Source organism: Myotis daubentonii, chromosome 10 (assembly GCF_963259705.1).
Source record: "Myotis daubentonii chromosome 10, mMyoDau2.1, whole genome shotgun sequence".
Classification (NCBI taxonomy): Eukaryota; Metazoa; Chordata; class Mammalia; order Chiroptera; family Vespertilionidae; genus Myotis; species Myotis daubentonii.
The window spans coordinates 68,120,780-68,145,663 of NC_081849.1; the positions used below are offsets into that span (position 1 = coordinate 68,120,780).

General features: G+C 37.3%; 1 protein-coding gene across 1 annotated transcript in view; it reads left to right on the forward strand.

The window, feature by feature from the left end:
- The first annotated feature begins 307 nt into the window (after positions 1-307).
- Positions 308-24,884, forward strand: part of GNAT3 (G protein subunit alpha transducin 3) — a 47,916-nt gene continuing 23,339 nt past the window's right edge. The window contains exons 1-3 of the mRNA XM_059656171.1: positions 308-425; positions 13,824-13,866; positions 20,092-20,233. Of these exons, the coding sequence (XP_059512154.1) occupies positions 308-425; positions 13,824-13,866; positions 20,092-20,233 (303 nt within the window). The remainder of the gene's footprint in view (positions 426-13,823; positions 13,867-20,091; positions 20,234-24,884) is intronic.

Sequence of the window (24,884 nt, forward strand, 5' to 3'; positions counted from 1 at the left end):
TTTGAAATGCTCATTGCATATTATCTTCAGTATATAGATTTTGACAACTTTTTACATATTCATATGCCATTATTTAAGGAAGATGGACAGGTTTTTAAAGATGAACCAGAAATAGCCATTTAATTTGATCGGGTGACACCCTTAGATCAGGTGACAGCTCAGAAAGCATCTCCTTAGTCAAAGTAGAATCTTTGAGCATGAGAGAATGGTCTGTTGGGTACTTTAGCAGAGAACTGCTTTTGCAACCTACATTCAAACCAGAGTTGTGCTCTACATCTGGAAAAGTTTGAGCGAATAATCTGACGTGATGGGAAGCGGTATTAGTTCAGAGAGTAAGGAGTCAGCCAAAAGGTCAAAAGAACTGGAGAAAAAGCTTCAGGAAGATGCTGAGCGAGATGCAAGAACTGTAAAGTTGTTGCTATTAGGTAATATTTCACTTCCTTTTGCTTTCAGACCCCTGATGTTTTCTTCAATTTTGTTGTATTTACTTTCCTGAAGTTTAATTTTAAGTGTAATGCCTTATGGGATATTTACTATGAAAATGTGGAAACAAATAGACTTTATGTGCACTTTGTATATATTTGCTCATTTTTATTTAGTATTTTATTATGTTTTTATTAAGTAGAGAGAAAATATTAGATGACTCAATTTCTCTGTCAATAATACAATTTATTATAATTAAGAGAAAACTCATATACATTTATTATTTTATTGCTTCCTATCATAGCTCAATGTCTGTTTTTTTAATACCGAAAACAATCCTTTAATTACAAGTTCTAAAGGTTGATGTCATTTTGTTTGAACAGAAATACATTGTTTGATAGTCAAGTTAATGTTATTTAATTACTGGTGCTGCTAAAACCAATTAGTCTGAAGTTATTTAAATAGTAATGACAAGGCACTTAAAATTATATTAATAATATTACTCAGGCTTCTGAACACAAACTGTGATATTGTCTGAAAAATACTCCGTTTAAATCCTTTTAGGATACTTATATATTCATTGAGGTAACAAATTAGGTCTCTTCTGTCTTTTCAGTCCCTCAAAACTCAGCACAATATTTTACCACAGCTATAAATTCAATAAATTTTCAATGAATTGAAAGATAGAAAATAACCTATAAACCACACATTTTTCTAAACATTAAAGGATTCACCTGTAGTGGTCACTGGAAGAGAAATATGTTTTTGAAATAAAAATAAAGACCTATAACAGGATACAAAACAAGAGCTTTATTTTAATCATAGTTGTATGTTCCTCCTGCTCCTAGTTATGCACAAAAGGACTTCATTTCAGAATTGTGACATTTCACGCTAAATGTCCTTATACTTTATTAAATTTATTGGAGTGACATTGGTTCATAGGTTTCAAGTATACATTTCGATGATACTTGAATTGTATATTGCATTGTGTGCCCACTACCCAAAGTCAAATCAGCTGTCCTTTATCCTTATCCTTTACTACCCTTCCACCCCCTTCCCTCTGGTAACCACCATACTGTGGTCTGTCTATGAGCTCCAGTTTTATATTCCACATCTGAGTGAAAGGATGTGGTTTTTAGCTTTTACTGAATGATACACTTTGCTTAGCATAATAGTCTCACTTTTCTTTAAAGTATCCTTTTGCTCCCAGTGGCAAGTGTCTCAGACGCCAGCTGTGGGATTCCCAGCAGTTGTTCCTCAAAGGAAAGGACATATTCTCTCCCTTCATGCACAGGTGCTATGGCTGCACACTTGTCCACAGCACTTGCAAGTAACCACCTAGAGCATCGCTTCTCAACCTGTGGGTCACGACCCCTTTGGGGGTCGAATGCCCCTTTCACAGGGGTCGCCTAAATATATCTTGCATATCAGATATTTACATTATGATTCATAACAGTAGCAAAATTACAGTTATGAAGTAGCAACAAAAATAATTTTATGGTTGGGGGTCATCACAACATGAGGAACTGTATTAAAGGGTCATGGCATGAGGAAGGCTGAGAACCACTGACCTAGAGGTCGGTAACTCAAAGGATGTTGGGGCCAGCTCTTACGAAACCAGCAAACATACTTTCCCTAAAACTCCAAAGTATTCTACGAGTCTTTGATCAAGAGAGAAAGTAATATGGACAAAGGAAAAGCAAATAAAATGTGAGAGGGAAAGTCAAGCAGTCCTACAAACATCATTAGTGTTGTTGTTTTTTTCCTTCTGGTCTAAAACCTTTACTTCTTTAATTTTCTATGTGTTTATATTGTCAATACCACACTATATTTTTTCAATGCTGGCATCTGAGTTTTATTATTTTAAAATATTCCAATTTTCTGGCTCTTATAAACATAAACCTATATGGAGTCTAAAGATTTTTAAGAATCTAGTTTAAATGAGCTTACATTTGCTAAGTTAATCAACATTTTCAAAATTTCCAGAGGGTTGCACTTATTCAAAAATGTAAATTTTGGCCTGGTCAGTGTGGGTCAGTGGTTGAGCATGGAATTATGAACCAGGAGATCCCAATTTGATTCCTAGTCAGGGCACACGCCCAGGTTGAGGGCTCAATTCTCGGGGAGAGGGGAGGGAAAAGGGGGCAGGCGGGGAGGGGGGATTGTGTGGGAGGCAGCCAATCAGTGATTCTCTCTCATCATTGATGTTTTTCTCCCTCTCCCTTCCTCTCTGAAATCAATAAAAATATTTTTTCAAAAAAAAAAAAAAAAAGAATGGCAGATGGCAGCATCTAATAGCTTACTATAATTTCCCTTTTCCCCAACAGGCAAAAAGCACTTAGGCAAATGTTTTGCATATATTTGGTTGTTTGTTTTAGATTAATTTATCTCTAATAATCAGGATAGTTTAAACATTGACTCACAAGTCTCTCACATACAAGATGTAAACCACTTATGAAGGTATTCCATATGTAGCCAAAAGATGATATTTGCTAATGAGATTAAATATCCTCTCTACAAATGACTCTTGTTAACTATAATTTAATAGAACCTCTTTATATACTAATATCACAGAACATTTTTATATTTACTTTTTCATTCAAACTCTGAACTATTGATTGAAGAACAGTATGTACCTTTTAAATCATATAACAACATGAGCAGTTAACAAAAAGTTTTACACCCCTCCTAAACTGTTAGGAGAAAAGGAGGGTAGGAAACCTTTACCTGTGTAGAGACCCCATGTTCTACATAAAATAAAATATGCTTCCATTTAAGATTTTAGACTTAAATTCAAAACCCATCTCCTATTTAAGCTTTCTCCAAATACTGACTCATAAATATATCAAATAGAATTTGAACCCAGAGAAATAGGATTCAAGATAAAACTGAGGGTGAGACTCATCAAAGTATAATAGTATTCATTTTATTTATTAGATACTGAGGCTAACAAAGTAGAAGTCATGGGTTTAATTCCAGCCTCAATGTTTTATATTCAAATAGAATAAATTTGCTATTTAGAATTGTTCCCCCTTTAATATATCTGGATATGTCACCCTCTGACCATTATTTTATATTGTGCTAGAGGCCTGGTGCATGAATTCGTGCACAAGTGGGGTTCAGCCAGCCTGCCCGATGGGGGCTGATTGGGTTGAGCTTGTGGGTGGAGGGGATGCGGGAGGTCAGCCACCCCCGGGGCCACAGGAGGTCGGCCGGCCCCGCCCCCAATGGGGGGGCTGATTGGGGATGGGGATGGTCAGGGGAGTCACAGGTGGTTGGCTGGATGGCCACACCACTTATTGGGGGCAGGGGGCTGATCGGGAGCCAGGCCAGCTAGGGGGAGAGGCCGCCGCAGTTCATGTCATAGCGACTGGTCGTTCTGGTCATTCCAGTAGATCCATCATTCTGGTATCTTGGCTTTTATATATATAGATTCTCTCTCATACTTTTCCACATTTTGTGAATTAGATCTTTGATTTAATTATATTTCCCTACACTCAGAGTCAGCTATATTAGCTATGTTCCTCTTAAAATTCTGAAATACTCTGTCCCCTTAATCTTCTACCTTAATTGACATCATAACTTCAACCCTGTATGATCCCTCTAAGGCTCTCCATTTACCATTGTTCTATGACACTATTTCCAATAACTTTCTCCACGGTGATGCTATTTAATGCCTTTTCAGCCCTTCCTGCTGATCTAACACCCCTCTCAGGTAAACTTCTAATTCCCTTCATTTCTAAGTGTTGTAGAATAAAATGGTAGATCATTTTCAGTTTCTTGGCTGACAAGTTGCTATTTTCAACTTTACCTGGGCCAATAATTATTTTACTTGTTCCTACTTTTCTGCTAAAATACTCCATAAGGCAGCTGTGTCTGCATTCACAGCTTCACTGTCATCCAGAACCTCCTCCCCTCCCACCTCAGCCTAGGTGGTTACCCAGGTACAAGGTAGTGATTCATCATCTACTCCTACCAGTTTTAAGAAAGTAGTAGTATTTCATTTTCATTTAAGGCCAAGGTTTGTCTTTGGACCTCAGTATTTTTCAGTTTGTACTGTTTCTTGGGGACCCCATATTGGGGCTTAACTATCACTTCTGGAAGAATGACTCTAACATCCATTCTTTTGTCCAGTTTCTTGATCCATATTTGCAAATTTCTGTTATTTTCAATGACCTGATTGCACTTTGAGATATCTCAAAGGACTTTTCTAAGGTTATCTTGCTGCCCATTCATCCCCAAAATTTGTTTTTAAGAATTCCCCAATTATATATTTTTTCCATTATCTCAACTCAATATCTCAATCTTCTTTAGCTCCTTTTTTTTCCCTGATCCTTTGCCACAAAATTTAGTTTTAGCTCTATCTCTGATAAAAATGGTTCTCATATTTCTCTGTTTTTCTCACTGCTTCTGTTATGGCTTTTAATAGATATTATTATCTTGATTATTTAGAGAAGAAAATGAGAACTCAGGAAGGTAATTTAGTTTCTAAGATCACAAATTAGTTTACAGGAGCACAAAGCCTTTTATTTTTATCTGTGTCAGTTTTAAATGAGTACCTGAATTCTAAGTTCTATGAGAACATAGAACATGTCTGCTTTTACTCTCCCCTGAATTCCTGCTAAGAGCAGCATGCTTAGTACAGGGTAGCATGAATGCATGAAAAATACCAGAATCAGAGTGTAAAATATCTCTATAAGTTGTTCATAGTGATGTAAGCATATAATTGGTATCCATCTACCTATTATCCGTTTCTATCTAAAATAGGTCTGTGTGGGGGGAAAAATCACATAATTCCATATATTAGTTTCTTCATTTTTCAGCCTAAAGGTATATTAATAAGATAAGAAAGATGACATCTTATTAAAAATACTTCAAACTCCAAGAAGGCTCATGTTATGTTTTGAAAATAGAGTGTGGCAACAGCAGGTTCACAGTTGTGACCATGCACAACTGTAAATCTACTTTTGCCCAACCATGCATGATCAGATATTTTTAAAACAAGTATAAAATTGGAAGCATTCAAATAAAACTTCACTAGAAAGTAAAGATAATACAGACCCACAATAATCTTTATCACAAGTGAAACATGCTTAGTTTGACTGGTAAAGTATTTTACAGTTATGATGCTCATTATTAAGATATCACAGAAATAGGTAGTCAGACATTCTAATCATTATAGAAATATATCTGACACCATAAGCTTACTAATGTGTTTCACTGAAAAAAACAACAACCCACAATATTACTTATTAAAATATTTACATTGATTTTAATCATCAGACAGTTACAGAATATTGGACACTATATTGAAGTTCATTTGAGCCATAAACTGATGACTATTGCCAGGAAGCAAGATTTCAAATGCTAAAAAAAAAAAAAAAAAAGGCTTTAGCTGGTTTGGCTCAGTGGATAGAGCATCAGCTCGCAAACTGAAGGATCATGGGTTCGACTCCTGTCCAGGGCACATACCATGGATGCAGGTCTGAGGTGTGTGCAGAAGGCAACCAATCAATGTGAGACACATTGATATTTCTCTATCTCCCCTCCTCCCTTACATTCTCTCTAAAAAACATCAATGAAAAAATATCCTTGAGTGAGGATTTAAAAAAAAAAAGATTTCAAATACTGAGAATAAGCTTTGCAGTTTATTTTATGTATTTGAAATTAAGAAGGGAACATAATCAATGTTACATGAAGGTGGGAGAAAGCAAGGTAGGGATTGGATTACAGGATAGCTAACAAGATTATGTACTTTTAGAGGGTGGTTACTTATTTTAAAGGTGTATTAACATAAAATAATGTATAGAAACAATAGACAGGTCTTGCTTACGCAAAATAAAACTTTTACTGGAGAAGTTATATGACTAGGGGCATAACACTCACCATGACCTGCCCAGTTAGGAATTTATTATTAGACTAGATGCCCAGTGCACGAAATTCATGCATGGGATAGGGGTCCTTCAGCCCGGCCTGCACGCTCTCCAATCAGGGACCCCTCAGGCCTAAACCGGCAGTTGGACATCCCTCTCGTAAGCCGGGACTGCTGGCTCCCAACCACTCGCCTGCCTGCCTGCCTGATTGCCCCTAACTGCCTCTGCCTGCCAGCTTGATCACCCCCTAACTGCCCTCCCCTGCTGGCCTGATCACACCCTAACTGCCCTCCCTTGCCAGCCAGATTGCCCCTAGCTGCCTCTGCCTCGGCCTCCTCCACCGTGGCTTTGTCCGGAAGGTCACCTGGAAGATGTCCAGTATAATTAGCATATTACCCTCTTATTAGTATAGATCATCACCCTGTGAGGTTACTTTGTACAGAACCCTCTTTTCTTCCATAATAAAATATCTTTAAAATAGTGATGGTGGGGGAAGTTATCCCAAGAATGACTGGTTAAAATACCATTAGAACGTTCGTTAATATTACTTACCATGTTATCAAATTAAAGGAGAAAACCCAACATGACTATATCAGGAAATACACATGCACACATACATGTTAATGAGTGGGCACGCACACACACACACACACACATGATAAATGTGTTTCATCCATTCTTTTTTTTCTTTATTGATTAAGGTATTACATATGTGTCATTATCTCCCCTTTGTCCCCCCATCCCCCATCCCTGCTTATTCCCTCACCCCCCCCCCTGGTGTCTGTGTCCAATGGTTATGCTTATATGCATGCATACAAGTCCTTTGGTTGATCTCTCCCCCTTACCCCCACCCTCCCCTACCTGCCCTCTGGGGTTTGACGGTCTGACCAATTCTTAATAGAAACTCTTATCAGAGTAGAAATAGAAGGCAATTTCTCTAACCAGATAAACAACACGTACAAAAACCTTCAGTAACTATCATACTCAGGGGGAAACATTTAGCATTGTTGACTACTACAGTGAGTGAACAAGGACTTAGGATGATTAATGGGAATTACAGTTTCCTGACGTCGACCTTCTCCTCTTCAATGCTTTTTTCAGGGATTTGGGTGAAGGTGGATAAGGCAGTATTTCACAAGTGAGTAAATGGAAGAACAGAGTGACATACAAAGTCAAATTTCCAGGTGACCTCAATCAGCAGAAATATTTGGCCCAAATGAGCAAAGTGGAATCAAAAGATGTCTTTAATTCAAATTCGATTATATCATGTAATATGTGGGAGAATTTGTTTGCTAAGAGGTGATGTGAAAAAGAAATTAGAAAAAGTTAACTGCTACAAACTCAATACAAGAGTCTGGTAAACAATGTTATAAAGCTACAAAGAAAAAAATAAAGAAGACACACTAATCATGGCCCCTATTAAGAAAAGTGTTCTATTTAAATACAGTATCATGAGCAAGGCAAACCCAGGTTCTATCCCTATCCTACTACATCAGAACATCAGTGCTATTGACAAATCTCCTGATATCCACAGAAAAATTTCAGTACCAGTGTTTCAAAAGGACATTGGAGTGTGTTTCAGAGGGTAAGGGCTATAAAAATCATGTTCTACAAGTAAAAATTAAAGGAATGGAACATTTTATATTTGAAAATTTTATTAGAAAATGGAGCTTGCTTCAAATATAAGGAAATGTTCAGAGCTCACTACATGTTAAAGTATGTTCTGGGAATTTTATATCTCTAATTTAATCTTCCCAACCCCATTTAATAGGCAGATATTAATAATCCGGTTTTATAAAAAGGATACTGACTCTCAGATTAAACATAATCAAGACACCCAGTCAATGTCAGAAATGACTGCAAGCTCATATTTCTTTAATTCAAAAACATGAGTATTTTTCTATTCATTTTTCTACCCTCAGTCTAGAATATCTGAAAGGTTGTCATATGGCAGAGACAGATAATTTTGTCATTGTTCCATGTGAAAGAGAAATAGTGAGTGGGGAAAAAAATTAAGTTGGTTCAGAAAAGACTACCTTAAGAATCTTAAGTACCAACAGGCTTCAAACAGATGACAGCAGACACTGCATACCAATATGTCTCTGAAAGTACACTGCTTTCATATTGATTTAAAATAATTTCTGCATTTAAATCATTTTGACTTGACATTAGTAGTACATACTAAAAAGAAAACAACATTATAGCAGTAACATGGGAGTCAGCTGACATAGCTTCTGAGTCTTAAATAGATCTGGGGTTTTGGATGAGTGTCATGGTCTCTATAGGACTCATTCTCCTTTTTCTCATACCAGAATGATGAGATGTGCATAGATGGCTGATTTTTAAGGTTTCTTCCTACTGTACCATTATGGGATTTTAAAGACCACCTACAAAATATTTTATGCATGATAAGAATTCAATGTGTTTATTCGAATTTTTCCTATTTCAACAAGTTGTATCAAATGAGCAATCAAGCCTTGAATGTGTTCAGTGAAGTGCAGTTACAGGTATAGATATTATAAAGCTTTAAAATTGTTTTTGGTATTTGCAAATAAAAAATGTGGAATAAAATTCCCAATTTATTCTTACTAAGAATAAAATAATTTATGCATATTAATGTATGAATTAAGTATAAACTTAGATATTTAATTAATTGAAACATTATCTACTTCAAAGAAATACATGCACATTTTGTTAAAAGTCCCTTGGTACGCCTTGACCCAGAAAATAATTTTAGTAATGACTACAGTTCGGAAGGAAGAAATTATTTCAGGATGCCCTCAGCCTGTGCAAATATATTGTCTTTATATCTATATTTGGCAGTGTAACATGATCTAATCTTTAAAAAAATGGAAAGTTATTGTGAACTAAGACCTAGAATCATTAAGAATGGGACTCAATAATTTATTTCTGAAATAGCTTTGCAATCGAGTTTCAAATAATAAATAAAATTTTGGACAAATTGACTTTTCTTCAGGAACTTTATTCTGTTAGTGCTGTAGTTTACTATACTGGACCTTCATCTAGAAGATAGAAGTCACTGCAAAAAACAAGGAATAATTCAAAGACCTTTTGTAAGGTCTTCAAATGGTAATACTAATATGTCATATATAGTTTCACACAGAAACTATAAGCTATTTTAAAAATGCTTATTTATTCAGTTTACCTAAATCACATCATGAATTACCAGTTAAGTTATAAAGAATCCTTCTATGATAATAACCACTTAGCCTCCTAAATACTTTTGGAAACTTGCCAGGTGTAATCAGTACGATTACTAATAGGCCATATTTATGAAGTATGAAAGACAAGTCAGAAAGTCACTTTTACCCCAAGTTATAATACAATTTTGACCAGTCCATCATACAGAATGAATATAATAAACTTGGTTGTGATTATTTAGAATATTTTATGTGCTCAAAATGTTTCTTAATTGATAATGTATTAGTCCACAAGAGGTATGCTAGTACAATTCTGGAAAATAATTTTATAAATTTTTTTTCTTATTCTCGGGATAAAAAATTTATTTAAATAAAAATGACCTAAATTACTTTCACTTCACTTAGAAATACTAGATATTATAGTATTATTTAAGAAAATGTGTTTAATGGTCAGGAATTAGACATTCTTTCTCAGTCTCTGAGTTTTTTCAAAGTTGAAACATATAATTTTATTAACCAACTAGAGGCCTGGAGCATGAATTCGTGCACAGGTGGGGCCCCTCGGCTTGACCAGTGATCGGGACCTATCAGGGCCAGCTGAGGGGAGGGACTGTGGGAGGTTGGCCGGCTGCAGGAGGTTGGCTGTGGGAACGCACTGACCACCAGTGGAACAGCTCCTGCATTGAGCATCTGCCCCCTGGTTTTCAGTGCATAGTCATAGTGACCAGTCTACCGGTCATTCGTTCGACCGGTCATAATAGTTGCTTAGGCATATATATATATATATATATATATATATATATATATATATATATATATTAGAGGCCTGGTGCACAAAAATTTGTGCACTTGGGGGGATCCCTCAGCCCGGCCTGTGCCCACTCGCAGTCTGGGACCCCTTGGGGGAAGTCCACCTGCTGGCTTAGGCCCGATCCCCCAGGGATGTCTAAGCTGGCAGTCAGACATCTCTCTGGCAGCCCGGGAGCCCTCAGGGGATGTCCACTTGCCAGCGGGGAGCAGGCCTGAGCTGCTGTCAGACATCCTTAGCGCTGCTGAGGAAGTGGGAGAGGCTCCCACCACCACTTCTGTGCTGGCAACCACCAGCCTGGCTTGTAGCTAAGCAGAGCTCCCCCTGTGGGAGCACACTGACCACCAGGGGGCAGCTCCTGCATTGAGCATCTGCCCCCTGGTGGTCAGTGTGCGTCATAGTGACCAGTCATTCCCAATTGTTCTGCTGTTAGGGTCAATTTGCATATTACCCTTTTATTATATAGGATACTAGAGGCCTAGTGCACGAAATTCGTGCACGGGGGTGGGGGTGGTGGTGGTGTCCCTCAACCCAGCCTGCACCCTCTCCAATCTGGGACATCCCTCTCACAATCCAGGACTCCTGGCTCCCAACCGCTCGCTTGCCTGATTGCCCCTAACCATTTCTGCCTGCCAGCCTGTTCACCCCCTAACCACTCCCCTGCCAGCCTGATCAACGCCTAACTGCTCCCCTGCTGGCCCAATTGCCCCTAACTGCCCTCCCTTTCAGGCCTGGTCTCCCCCAACTTCCCTCCCCTGCAGGCCTGGGTCCCCCAACTGCCCTCCCCTGCTGGCCATCTTGTGACAACCATCTTGTGTCCACATGGGGGTGACCATCTTGTGTGTTGGAGTGATGGTCAATTTTCATATTACCTCTTTATTATATAGGACTAGAGGCCAGTGCACAAAAATTTGTGCACTCGGGGGGGGGGGGGTTCCCTCAGCCCTGCCTGTGCCCTCTTGCAGTCCGGGACACCTTGGAGAATGTCCAACTGGTGGCTTAGGCCTTCTCCCTGGGGAATCAAGCCTAAGCTAGCAGTCAGACATCCCTCTGGCAGATCAGGAGCCCTCGGGGGATGTCCAACTAACAGCTAGTTGGACACCATTAGCTCTGCCATGGAGGCAGGAGAGGCTCTTGCCACCACCACTGTGCTTGCCAGCCATGAGCCGGCTCTGGCTGAGCAGTGCTACCCCTGTGGAAGTGCACTGACCACCAGGGGCAGCTCCTGCATTGAGCGCCTTCCCCCTGGTGGTCAGTGCGCATCATAGTGACCAGTCATTCTGGTTGTTCTGCTGTTAGGGTCAATTTGCATATTACCCTTTGATTATATAGGATAGATGTCACCCCAATGAATTTAATAAAAATTTAAAAATAAATTTAAATAGGGTAGTCAGGGTCTTCTGATTCAATATATATTTTGATATAATTTGAATAAAATTCTGAAATTCAATGTTATCAAAATCATATTAATTTTACTGACATAAAATTGTACTAGAATTGCCATGGCTGGTGTGGCTCATTTGGTTGGGCATCATCCATGCATCAAAAGATTGGTGGTTCAATTCCTGGTCAGGTCACATGCCTAGGCAGTGGGTTCCATCCCTGGTTGGGGACATGCAGGAGGCAGCTGATCCATGTCTTCCTCTCACGCCAATGCTTCTCTCTCTCTCTCCCTACCTTTCTCTCTAAAAATCAATCAAAAATATTTTTTAAAAAATCATAAAAGACTTGGTAAAACAAGGCAGTTGACTGCCATGCTGGCAAAAAATATTTCTATGCATATTAGTTTTTCTGGTTTTTGGATTTTTCCTGGGATATTTTTAAATTGCTTTAGTTTGCTATTTTGTAATCTGTCCAAAATTAACAGGCAAATTGAGACTTTAAAAATATCCTTGGACCCAATTTCTGGAACTGTCAGTAATATATCAAACTTGATCCTCTAAATTTACAGAACTTAGTATGAGAAGACTAAAGATTTACTCATTGGCACTTTAGATCAGCCCCTTGGTCAATATATTTCAACATTATATTTTCATTGATAAATGTTAGTCATAACCCAAAGGCACATCCTAAAACATATGATTTCATACCATTATAAAATACTCAGTATTCCTCAATATTTGAGAGATTTATTGGTGATTCTATCTAAAATTTTGTAAACAAATTGGTATTATTAGATTTTACCAATTCTTGTTGACGCTCTGCTTTTCTCACCTCTATAAAATCAGAACTTTCAAACTTTAAGAAGTTGCCTGAATTTGCTCCTTCCTACCCCATCCCTCAGATGTCTAGGACTCATAGACAAGTAAAAACTAAAAAGTTTGGATTATATTCTACTTATACCCTATATATTATAATAATTTTTATCAAATTCTCTCATCATTTTCACTCTCGAGTAATTCAGTTTCGGTCTCTTAAGTTAGCCATCCTTATCCTATATAATAAAAGTCTAATATGCTAAGTGTCTGGTCATCCAGTTGTCCATTCAACCAATCAAAGAGTAATATGCTAATGATATGCTAAGGCCGCTCAACCACGCGCTATGACGTGCACTGACCACCAGGGGGCAGACAGTTGACCAGTTGCTATGATGTGCACTGACCACCAGGGGGCAGACACTCTGACCAGTAGGTTAGCTTGCTGCTGGGGTCCGGCCAATCAAGCCCTCCTGTGGTCCCTCCCCGGCTGGCCAACCTCCTGTGTCTCTCCCTGGCTCCGATTGTTCACCAGTGGGGTCCCTTGACTTGGCCTGTGCCCTCTTGCAATCCGGGACCCCTCAGGGGATGTTGGAGAGCCAGTTTTGGCTTGATCCTGCAGACCAGGCCGAGGGACCCCACTGGTGCATGGTTCGTGCACCAGGCCTCTAGTATTGTTAATAATTTTAATCATCCTTATATGAGTCCTCTTGAGTCCCCTTGCATTTATTCTACTGTTTAAAATACAACTTCTCTGTAGGCCTTTTAATTCATTTACTGTTTCTCTTCTGTTTCCTTTCTTTAAAAAGAAGAGAAAGTGCCTGTGTAGCAACATAAATATGATGATGAAGACAAAATCCCCTTCTTCAATCACAATAGGCTTTCTGGAAATAAAAAGTTATTGCTTAGTTTTTTTGTGTGTGGCTTTCGTTGTTATTATTTAATCAATAGAATATATGCAGAGACATTCTGGGAGAATGAGAGTGATCTAGAAACTATAAAGTTTGGACCATTTCTTTAAGATACAAAGCCAAGAGATAATCTTTCTAAAGTATGTTCAAATATAATAATAGGATTTTTTTCCTGATGACATGTAATTCTTGCTTCAGAATATACATTCTACCTTGAAACCAAACTGTATCTGGATCTATCATCAATATAGGTGGGTTTCATTTCCTTCTGCTATACTGGAAAGTAGACACCTAATACCTTTCAAGACTTAATGGAAAAATTATCCTGCTTTTTACATAGGAGAGCTGTCTGTTAAGGATTTACCCATGAGATAGTGATGTCACAGGTTTTAATATGTATATGAGTTTGATGTACATATATCAGTTGATAACACTCCCATCTTTCTTTTCAGGAGCAGGAGAATCTGGAAAAAGTACTATTGTTAAACAAATGAAGTAAGTATATACTATTATAAATGTTTACTATTTAATATCTGTCCATCTATTTGACCATTTTAAAAATAAATACCTCTGAGAAATGTGATTGATAATCTAAATCTGCAACTTTCAACAGATGTGCTGTGGCACACTAGTGTGCCACAAGAATTTTAAAAACATGCAACACTTGACTATTTAGTCAGGGGCACTGACCTCTTTTCCCTTAGATTGTCAAATAATAATAATAAAAATAACAACAGCCAACATAATAGTTATCCAGTGTGAATGCCCTGTATGAACCATAAATATAGAGTTGCATCATATTGGTTACATCACATAATAACATAGCATCTTGATTGGTTAATTCTTAGTACCAGAAATCATTATATACAAGAATAGGCACCTGATTTTTTATTTTATTTTATTTCTTATTCTTGTTAATCCTCACCCAAGGATATTTAGACATCGATGTGAGAGAAACATAGATTGGTTGTCTCCTGCAGGTGCTCCAACAGGGAATGAACCTACAACCCAGGTATGTGCCCTTGACCAGGAATCAAACCTTTAACCCTTCAGTGTGCAGGCCGATGTTCTACCACTGAGCCACAGTGGCCAGGGCAGCACATAATTTTTAAAAAAGTCACTTTGGAGCAAAAAGGGTAGGTTATTATTATTATTTCTTTGTAAATATATCAAAATTATATCTATTTTTTGTAAGATTGGCAAAAAATGCAACTTTTTTTGGTGTGCTGCAGAATTTTAATAATTAGTTAATGTGAGCCATGAAATAAAAAAGCCTGAAGATTGCTGATTCAAATCACCCATAGTAGCAGAGCTATCACAATTTCTGTGTCAGTAATATTATAATTTTCACTTTTCTTTTAAATTTTGCATCTTCACAAGATGAATACCAAAAGCAGTTATACTATAAATATATTAATCTGAGTATAAATAGAACTTTAATATTGTGGTCATAAGCCAGAAAGATTTTTAAATATGTCAGTCAATGATCCATTTGAATTTAGGAGAAAACTATTTTTAGCCTAATTAGTATTTTGCTTACCTGAGAATAAAATGCATATTTAAAGTTATGATTATCGTGGACTTAAATTTATTTTCTTTACTTTTGTCTCTTTATAATGAAATTAGAGGCCTGGTGCCAGGGGGCATGGGGCGGGGGGGCGGGGGGTGTCCCTCAGCCCGACCTGCACCCTCTCCAATCTGGGACCCCTCGGGGGATGTGACTGCCGGTTTAGGCTAACTGCCTCTGCCTGCCAGTTAGATTGCCCCTACCTTGCCCCCTGCCAGCCTGATCGCCCCTAACCGCCTCTGTCTTGGCCTCAGTCTGGCCTCCCTCTGCAGGAGGTGACCTGGTGGATCAGGGGAAGGCGCCACCCTCATTACCCCGTTGCTGCTGCCACTGCTGGCCTGAGCCTGGGCCCTGGTAGCCACTGAGGCTTTGTCCCGAAGGACATCCACCCTAATTAATATATTACCCTTTTATTAGTATAGATAAGTACACCTGCATTTCTTAATACTGAGATAATGAACACAAAAACTCTATGAATCTAGAATGCGATGCCTAAATAAATAAAATGGCAATTGATAGGTGGAGATAAATATGTGCAATTTCATGGCTCTGTCACTGCTGGAGAATTTTGAAGGACAATTGCTGCTATAGGAGAAGATGCTAATCATTTTTAGCACATTTCTAATTAAATGTTCAAGGATTTTGTTCTTCAGCACATATCATGAGGGAATGTTTCCAATGAATGATGAAATTGTCTATAATCTACACCACTGTTTTTTTCCTTATTTCTGAGTAATGTGATGTGAGTTCCATATTGGTTCCCATATCAACCAATATTTAAACCCCACTTTTGAATGCTGTCACCTATATCTGCAACTACATTTTTGACCTTTTCTCCTGTCTTTGAAGTTCAGAGTTCCTTTTTCCAGATCACTGCTCATATTGCTTTCGGGTTCTCAGATCCATCCCTGCACCCAGTCATCTTGTATTTCTTTATAATATTACCACTATGTTCACCTGTTTTTTTCTTGCAGGTTATAACCATGCTTGAATCCCTCTTATCCTTCTTACTTTTGCACTCTCTATAAAGTAAAGTGCAGTAAGAAAAGATATGACCATTGGGCTATATAAAAATTAAAACTTTTAAATATATTTAACCATAAATAAAATTAAAGAGAAAATAGAAAATTTGAAAAAAATTATAATAAATAATTGAATACCATAATATGTAAAGAGCTATTAATTGTTAAGAAAAACAATTAGCTGCCAATATATATAAATGTGAATAGACTATGAACAGACCGTTTATAAGACAAAATTCAAATAAATATCTATTAAATATATATACATATATATTTAGTTTAACCTCATTAATATAAAAAAATAAACAATAATGAGCTGTTTCTCATCTTAGTAAATTAGCAAACAATAATTGCAAAGTAATATTACTTAATAAGAGTGATGTTTTGAGAAATAATATTTCTTATTACTACTTGTAAACTTGTTACAGCAAGTTTATAGAAATAATTTTGGCAATTATGCACAATAAGTTGATAAAATAATTATTAACCTTTTAAACATATTTTTGAGAATTTTTAATAATACAATAATTTAAATATAAAAAGATATGAAAAAATGTATGCACAGAGACATATCCACCTTATTTCAAATATTGAAATACAAGATAGGATAAAATACCCTAAATTAAAATTAAACATAATCAAATAGTTTGTGAAATCATGGGATTATTCACCTTTAAGATTTTGTGTCCATTATAAATTATATGTATATGAAAAAAAATTTAATAAAAGAAAATACTAATGTTAACTGAAAAACCAAGATATAAAATGCATGAACAGCTGTAGTTCAACAATGACAGAATAGATAATGTTTCTCCTGGTTCTGCCCCATCTCTCCCTCCTCAGAGTCTTTTAGGAATAGTCAACATGTTCACTGGCTAAGGTCATAGGCTCTAAAATCAGATTGCATTTGCTGCCCAGTTGTACCATAAATGAAGTTAAGGCTAGTTAGTCAATGTATCTGACTACTTTTCTTACCTGCAAAATTTAGATGATAATTTTACCTACTTTAAAGAGCTTATTGCAAAAAATGAGAAGAGAAGGCAAATAGAGCACTTAAAACAGTGTGTGGCACATATTGAAAGCTTGATGACTGTGAGCATTATATTTGGTCATACTGATTCTTCTGCTTAGGTTATTCTCTTCCTCTTGATTATCTGGAAATAACTATTTATGCTAGAAAATTCAACTGTTTATCACTGCTTCTACCCTGATCCCTTACTCCCAATAAAATGTATCACTTTTTCTTTTCTAGTGCATTGCACCATGCAGAGGTTGTTGCTACACATAACCACACTGTACAAAAATCAGATATGCTCTCCCTTTCTATAATCCAGTAGTCTCTAATAAAACTTTCCAGGGTGATAGAGAGGTTATATAGCTGTACTCTTCACCATGGTAGCTCCTAGCCCAGCAGTTCTCAACCTGTGGGTCGCGACCCCTTTGGGGGTCGAAAGACCCTTTCACAGGGGTCGCCTAAGACCATCGGAAAACATATATAATTACATATTGTTTTTGTGATTAATCACTATGCTTTAATTATGTTCAATTTGTAACCATGAAAATACATCCTGCATATCAGATATTTACATTACCATTCATAACAGTAGCAAAGTTACAGTTATGAAGTAGCAACGAAAATAATTTTGTGGTTGGGGTCACCACAACATGAGAAACTGTATTAAAGGGTCGCAGCATTAGGAAGGTTGAGAACCATTGTCCTAGCCACATGTAGGTATTAAGTACTTTATTGGGGCTGGTATGATTGAGGAATTAATTTTTAATATCTTTTAATTTGAATTAATGTGTCTAGTGACTAGATTATATTTTGGGGGGTGCCGGGGTCCAACCCCAGCAGGTCCAGGGGTCCCCAAAGGCGTAGACGGAGTCGGCGAAGAAGGAATGACACGGAGACAGCATTCAGTTGATCAGCAGCCTAGCCAGGATCTCCAGCCAAGTTCTGGTCTGGATCTCCAGCCAAGTTCTGTTCAGGATCTCCAGCGAAGTTCTGGTCAGGATCTCCAGCCGGGTTCTGTGTCCATGTTCCCTCGCTAGGTTCTCCAGCCAGGTTCTGTTGAGGTTCTCCAGCCAGGTTCAGTCACCAGGTTCTAGTCAGGTTCTCTTGCCAATTTCTGTAGTCAGGTTCAGTCCAGGATCTTTTGCCATGTTCTCTCGCTAGGTTCTGTCTCTAGGTTCTGAGGCCAGTTTCTGTCCAGGATCTTTTGCCATGTTCTCTCCAGCGAAGTTCTTCTGTCTCTAGGCTCCGTGTAGGTTCTGTCTTCTGAATTCTCTTCTAAGCTCTGTCTCTCTCTGTCTTGTTACAACTGTATTTATACCAGTTGATTCAAGCCTATCAATCTCTATTACAAAGGTTAGGGCGTTTCTTATCTCCATTCCAGGGAGTAAAGATTATGCAGCTTAAACATGATTGTTTGTAGTTAAAGTGATTAATTACCCGCCTGGCACTTAGTTGAGGGGTTTTATTCCCTCCCTAACTTCAGGGGAAAATCCCTACCTGGGGAAACAACCTTTCTCAGAGACCTTGGTTAAAACACATAGTGCCAAGAAGGTGAGCAAACATATTAAGAACAGTATGCCATATAAGACAGGTCCCTTGAAACAGCAAGCATGGACCGGCTCCCGGCAGGGAGGTGGGGGGAAAAAAGGACTTGTTTAATTTATTCATTTTCTTCAGTGCATAATATAATATGTTACAGAAAATGCCCAGTAAAAGCTTATTAATTTGAACAGAGCTAGGAATTAACTTGCAGGCAGAGAGCTCTCTTTCACAGAAATACATTTGTGCAGCTCAAAACAAGTTACTTCAAGTCCCACTGTAGCTAGACTTTTTAAAGTCTGTTTTTGTCATTTGCTTTGTGATAAATGTTTCCTTTTTCAATCGTGAAAGGAAAGGGATCAGTACTTGTGCCAGGAAGAAAATCTAAATGACCCCTATTTGTAATTGGCATTCTGATTTAATAATTAAAATAATTTTCCAATTTTAATTTTTGACTAAGAATTGGAATTTCTTTAATAAATTTATTCCTAATATATCCACAAAAATATTTTACTGCATTTTCTATAGGCTTTAATTGACTACTTAATTTGTTTTAATTGTTTAATATGTCAAGATAAATATGGCCATATTTACATTACAAATAACAGCAATTATTGGCAATAAGATATTAAAAGTAGAAGAGATATAGGTACTGTCTCTACCCCTTTCACTGCAGAATCCATTTAAAGATTTTAATAACTTGGGAGATAGTGTGATCTTCCCACCCCCATGCTAAAGTCTCTAGGTAAATGGATACAACACAAATCTTTAATAACATGACATCCAGAATAATGCCTAATGGGCACAAAGCATTTCCAAAACAATGAGAGAGAAAAACTAACTAAAAGAAATAAGAACACATTATGCAATAAAGAAGCAATAAAGTAATTAGCATACGCAAAGATTTTAGCTTTTAATAGGCAAATCTATTTCTAAAACTATTGTAATATTTTTGAGTTCTAATTGAATGAGTGGAAGGAAAAGAAGAGTTCAGCCAAATTAAATGTCTGAGCATTTCAGCTTTGATTACTCAGTGGCACGCATGTAGTGTGACAGGAATTTAACAGCCAGAAATTACGTACATTAAAAAAAGAGGCCTTTGTTACTGCTCTAAATAGAAAGCACACACTCCTATTTTTTAGTGTCTTAAGTGAGAGGAAAAGACATGAATTTCATACTAACTTACTTCTTTTCCTCTAGATACCATGTGTAAACACTACTTACGCAACTTTGTCCTGGGAATCTGGGTGTTTTTTCTCTTGAAAAGAAATAAGCTTTCTAAATAAAGTGTTCATGATTTTCCCATTTTTAATAGTGCTTTATCTAGAGCAAATCCTAAGTTGTCTTTATATTTAGCATTAGGAAATCAGAAAGAAAATATTGTACTAAACCCAAATGATAATAAAAATCCAAAAACCAAAAAACTATTGTTCAGATTTAGCATATATATGGACAAAATTCTTCCTTTTTCAATAAATATATACTTTAATTTTATTCAAGCAAATTATTATTATGTTTTAGTATTTTTAAAAAATCAATTGTTTGGCTCATGAAAGCTTTTCATGTTTAAATTATAGGATCATCCATAAGAATGGTTACAGTGAGCAAGAATGCATGGAATTCAAAGCAGTAATTTACAGTAACACATTGCAGTCTATCCTAGCTATTGTGAAAGCCATGACCACCCTCGGGATTGATTATGAAAATGCCAGAAGTGCAGTAAGTATGCTAATAATCACAGTTTTATGTCCTACAATGGAGCATGAGCGATAAAATAGTAGGACTTAATAAGCTTATAGTACTAATCTATACCAAAAATTTAAGAATATGAATTTTTGAAACATTAATTCTGTTTAATGTAAGATTTCCAATTTTCTTTTAAGTGAAATTTTTCTTTTATAACCTTATTCAACATTATCTATTCCTAGAAGTAAAACTTAATATCCAATAATATACTACATTAGAGAAAAATACTGTTTATATTTGCTAAATACAAAAGAGTTTATTCCATAAAATCAAACTGTAAGATCTTTACCTTTATTTTCTTAGTTTCATTGTGAGTCATTTCACGGAGACTTTATTTTTAATAAAAACACTGCAGTTATTATTTCTCAGTGATCATTACAAAGACTCCGTGGCATGGAACCGATTATTTAATAATGTTATGTTTAAAAATAATTCAAAATTATGTGATTCAAATGTTTCTACAGTAAATATACTCAAGTAGTCCTAGTTTTGTTATTAAGATAGCAACTAAGTAGTTTCATTTTTCTTCTATTTCCTATTTTGTAATGTAATTATTTTATGTTAAAATACATTTAAAATCAACTTGTTTTAAAACAGTTTGTGTGCAAGCATATAAAACCATTTTAGTTGACAAACAAAGCGTGTAGTATTATCCAAAGAACAATAGTTAGCCACACCCCAAAAAGGGAGTAACTGTATACAATTCTTAGGAAGAACTCACCCATTTCCCTATCCCCTCCGGGAGCAGCTGGTTGCATCCGATGACAATTGAATTGTTCTCTAAGTAATTCTTAGATACCTGGATATATGAGAATAAAAACAGAGAAGAACAGTACAGTAAGTACAAAGGAAAAAAGTGACATTTGTACTTTTCCCCATTTTACCAGTAGTTTAGACCATGTAAAGGACATTGGAAGCGGTGAGGATGAAAAGAAAAATATCTCATGCTAGTATTTTTCCCCCCATTTTTCTTAAAGCATAGTTGACATACAATATTACACAGGTTTCAGGTGTACAGCATAATTATTCAATGTTTATGCACCTTATGAAGTGATCACCACATTTATCTAGTAACTATCTGTCACTGTACAAAGTCAATTTGATGCTATAGATGATATTCCCTATGCTGTACATTACATCCCAGTGACTGATTGATTTTGTAACTGGAAGTTTGTAACTTTTATTCCCCTTCCCCCAGTTACTCCTTCCCACAGATAGTGAAATCATAACCTATTGGTCTTTCTCTGACTTATTTTGCTCTAAGTCCATCCATATTCTTACAAATGGTAAGGTTTCATTTTTTATGACTAACATTCCATTGTACGTATGTGTGTAGATGTATATGTTTTATATATGTGTGTGTGTGCATAAAAAACAACAGTTTGATTCATTTTTCTATTTATGGACACTCATGTTGCTTCCATATCTTGGCTATTGTGAATAATGCTGCAGTGAACATAAGGATGCATATATCTTTCTGAATTAGTGTTTTTGTTTTCTTCTTGCTAGCTACCCAGTAGTGAATTTACTGAATCACACCGTAGTTCTATTTTTGGTTTTCTGAGGAAGCTCATGCTACTAAGTTTAAAGAATACAGTAAATTCCACTTAGCTCTGCCTCTTCCTGACAAAGAGCACGGAAATGTCCTTGGGGCAAATCGTTTGTAAAGCGGAGTCAGGAGTCCTGCTAGGCTCTCCTTCCTTCACAGCTTGACCCAGAACTCGGCTCCAGAAGTCACCTACTTTTCTAGGTTACAGTTTTTCTCCTTCATGTAAAAGGGAAACTTGCAAGAAATGAACTCCAAATATCCTTACTGTTTTTATCATCCTAAGATGTAGTGCTCATGTTGTTATTCAAGGGTAGTTTAGTTTTCACTCTGACTGTCTTTTCCTATAAACCTAGGATGTTGACCTGGCCCTTAAAAGACAACCTGAACTAACCCTTTTACTTAAAGATGTAAAAAAATAAGAGTCACAAAATAAGGGATTGGCCTCCCTTCAATTGCTGGAGCTTAGAGCAAAACCCACTTCTCCTGGCTTCTATTAGATTACTTCTTCCTATGCAAGGTATTTTGTAAAAATACTTGTAATAGTTATTTTCTTTCTTCTAAGCAGTAATAATTCCCAAAATAGGTGTTCTTTCTGCATTCATTTGAGAATAATTTACTGTTTTAATTTGCATGTATAATATTCCATATAGTTGCATCACTGAAATTGGAAATCACAACCTTGCCTATTGCTACTTATTTCAATACTAGGGGTCCAGTGCACAAATTTGTGCACCTTGAAAGGAACTGTGGGCCGAGAGGTTGTGGTGGGCACAGGGGCAGGTTTCAGCCCATCCTCTGTGCCCCCGCCCAGCCCCTCCTGCCACGGCCCCCAGCCCTCTGTCTGCTGGCAGCCCCGCTCCCACTGCCACCGCTCCCATGTGCTGATGTGGCACCAGCCCCGCTCACATCCGCTGACTGAGTGTAGCAATTGGGGCCAGCGTCAGCAGCAAGTGTGAGCAGGGCTGGCGCCAGCAGCAGGTGTGAGCAGGGCTGGCGCCAGCAGCAGGTGTGAGCAGTGGCTGCTGCTTTAATCACCCTTCAGGACCAGGGGGAGGTGGAGAAGCCCTCAGGGGTGATCAGGGCCAGCAACCATCACTCGTACGTACCCGCTGACGGCACCGAGTGATTGGGGCCAGTGGTGGGTGCTGGCAGCAGATGTGAGCTCCAGGCCGAACCACAGCATGCAGGAACAAAGAATTTTCAATAACCACCAGAGGCTCACCCGGATGACAGCAACCAGGGCTCTGCCTTGGTCTGGCGCCCCCGCTCACTTGCTCCACCATCCCGCCACGGCTAACGCCTGCCATGTTCTGCATGCGCCCCCTGGTGGTCATGTCATAGCGACTGGTTGTTTGGTTGTTCTGCCATTTGGTCTATTTGCATATTAGAGTTTTATACAGAGAGATATTGTGTGCTTCATATAGCCCAGTGTTTGCAAAGAGGTGATCCCAGCAATCACTAAAGACCTGAAATCTGTTGGTTAAAAGTCTTAATGATCTGGTATTCAGGTGGAGTGAAGATAATAGATTCTGTACATTGCTGTCATTATTGCTAACTGAAAAATAAAAGAAATGTAATTTATTCAAAATGTGCATTGAATGGGAAAAGAAAAACAGATTAATTTAAGCAGCACTAAGCAACTGGCACAACTTCTCAGGAGTAACCATGTTCTCAAGTATTAAGTATCACCATTGTCAGGCACTACACAGCTCATATTTTTATTTAAACTAACATAAATGATAGTGGTTTCAACCACAACCTTTAGTATTTGATTTTAGGATTAATGCATTTTATGCATCTCACTTAAACTGTGTATTCAACAGATTAATTGCTAAGCACTTTACCTATGTGGACAATTCAGAGTTCTGATTTTCTACAGCTTTCTCTTTATCTTTTTATTTGTTTATTTATGCCAGGTTATATATTCTTATATAGCCATTGTACATTATCACACAGATTGCCATTCAAAGAGGAAAAGAGTCTTAACCAAAAATTTACATGAGTTTTTTGGTTACTGGTTCCTTAAGTTTAGACCGGTTACTTAATGTCTCTAATTTCAGCTCCCTTACCCACAAAATATTAGTGCTTTCCTTACTGAATTATAATGACTATTGTGAAATGAAGGAGAAACATAAGATATACATTTAAATACCAAGTATTGCAAAATGTAAGCTCCCAGTAAATATTAGATATAGTTACCTTTTAGTAATCACTTTGAATATAGGCAAATTAAAATGTATTATTTTATTCTGCACATCTAACATGTACCTGAGTTGCAGGCCCCGACGCATGTGGGAGCCAACCAGTTGATGTGTCTCTCACATTGATGTGTCTCTCCCCCTCCCTTCCACTCTAAAAATCAATGGAAAAAATATCCTTGAGTGAGGATTAACAAAAAAAAAAAAAAAAGAAAGAAAGAAAAAAGAAAGGGGGCTTGTTCTTGTTTTGGTTTAATATCTAAAAGACTGACTTCAGGAATATAGAACTTGTAAAGAGAATAAAGCTGAAGAAACAAGACAGGGCAGAATAAAGGCATTTAATAAATTTCCATTTACCCTTTATGAATAATACTAGTGACCCAGTGCACAATATCACATGCAATAGGCCGCCACTGTTTCCATGGGAGCCGGCGGGAGCCACAGTGCCCCTGAGAGCACTGGTGGGAGGGAGCCGTGCCACTTCCATGGGAGGCGGGAGGGATCTGTGCCGATTCTGCAGGATCGGAGGTGGGGAGGAGGGACCTAGAGGTACTCCATGCGTGCGCAGCCTGTTGAACGGTCATCACTGTGACACCGTAACAGACAATTTGCATATTACCCCCTCTCTCTCTCTCTCTCTCTCTCTCTCTCTCTCTCTCTCTATATATATATATATATATATATATATATATGTATATATATACATATATATATATATATATGTATGTATAAAATATTCTACTTTAGAACTTCTGAAACATCCAATAAACCAGCATTAAAGAATGGTAAAAGTTATAACACTTTTATCACACAATATGGGTGTTTTTGAAACTATTTTTGACATAGCACCCTGCAAAGTGAACCCTACAATCTGAAC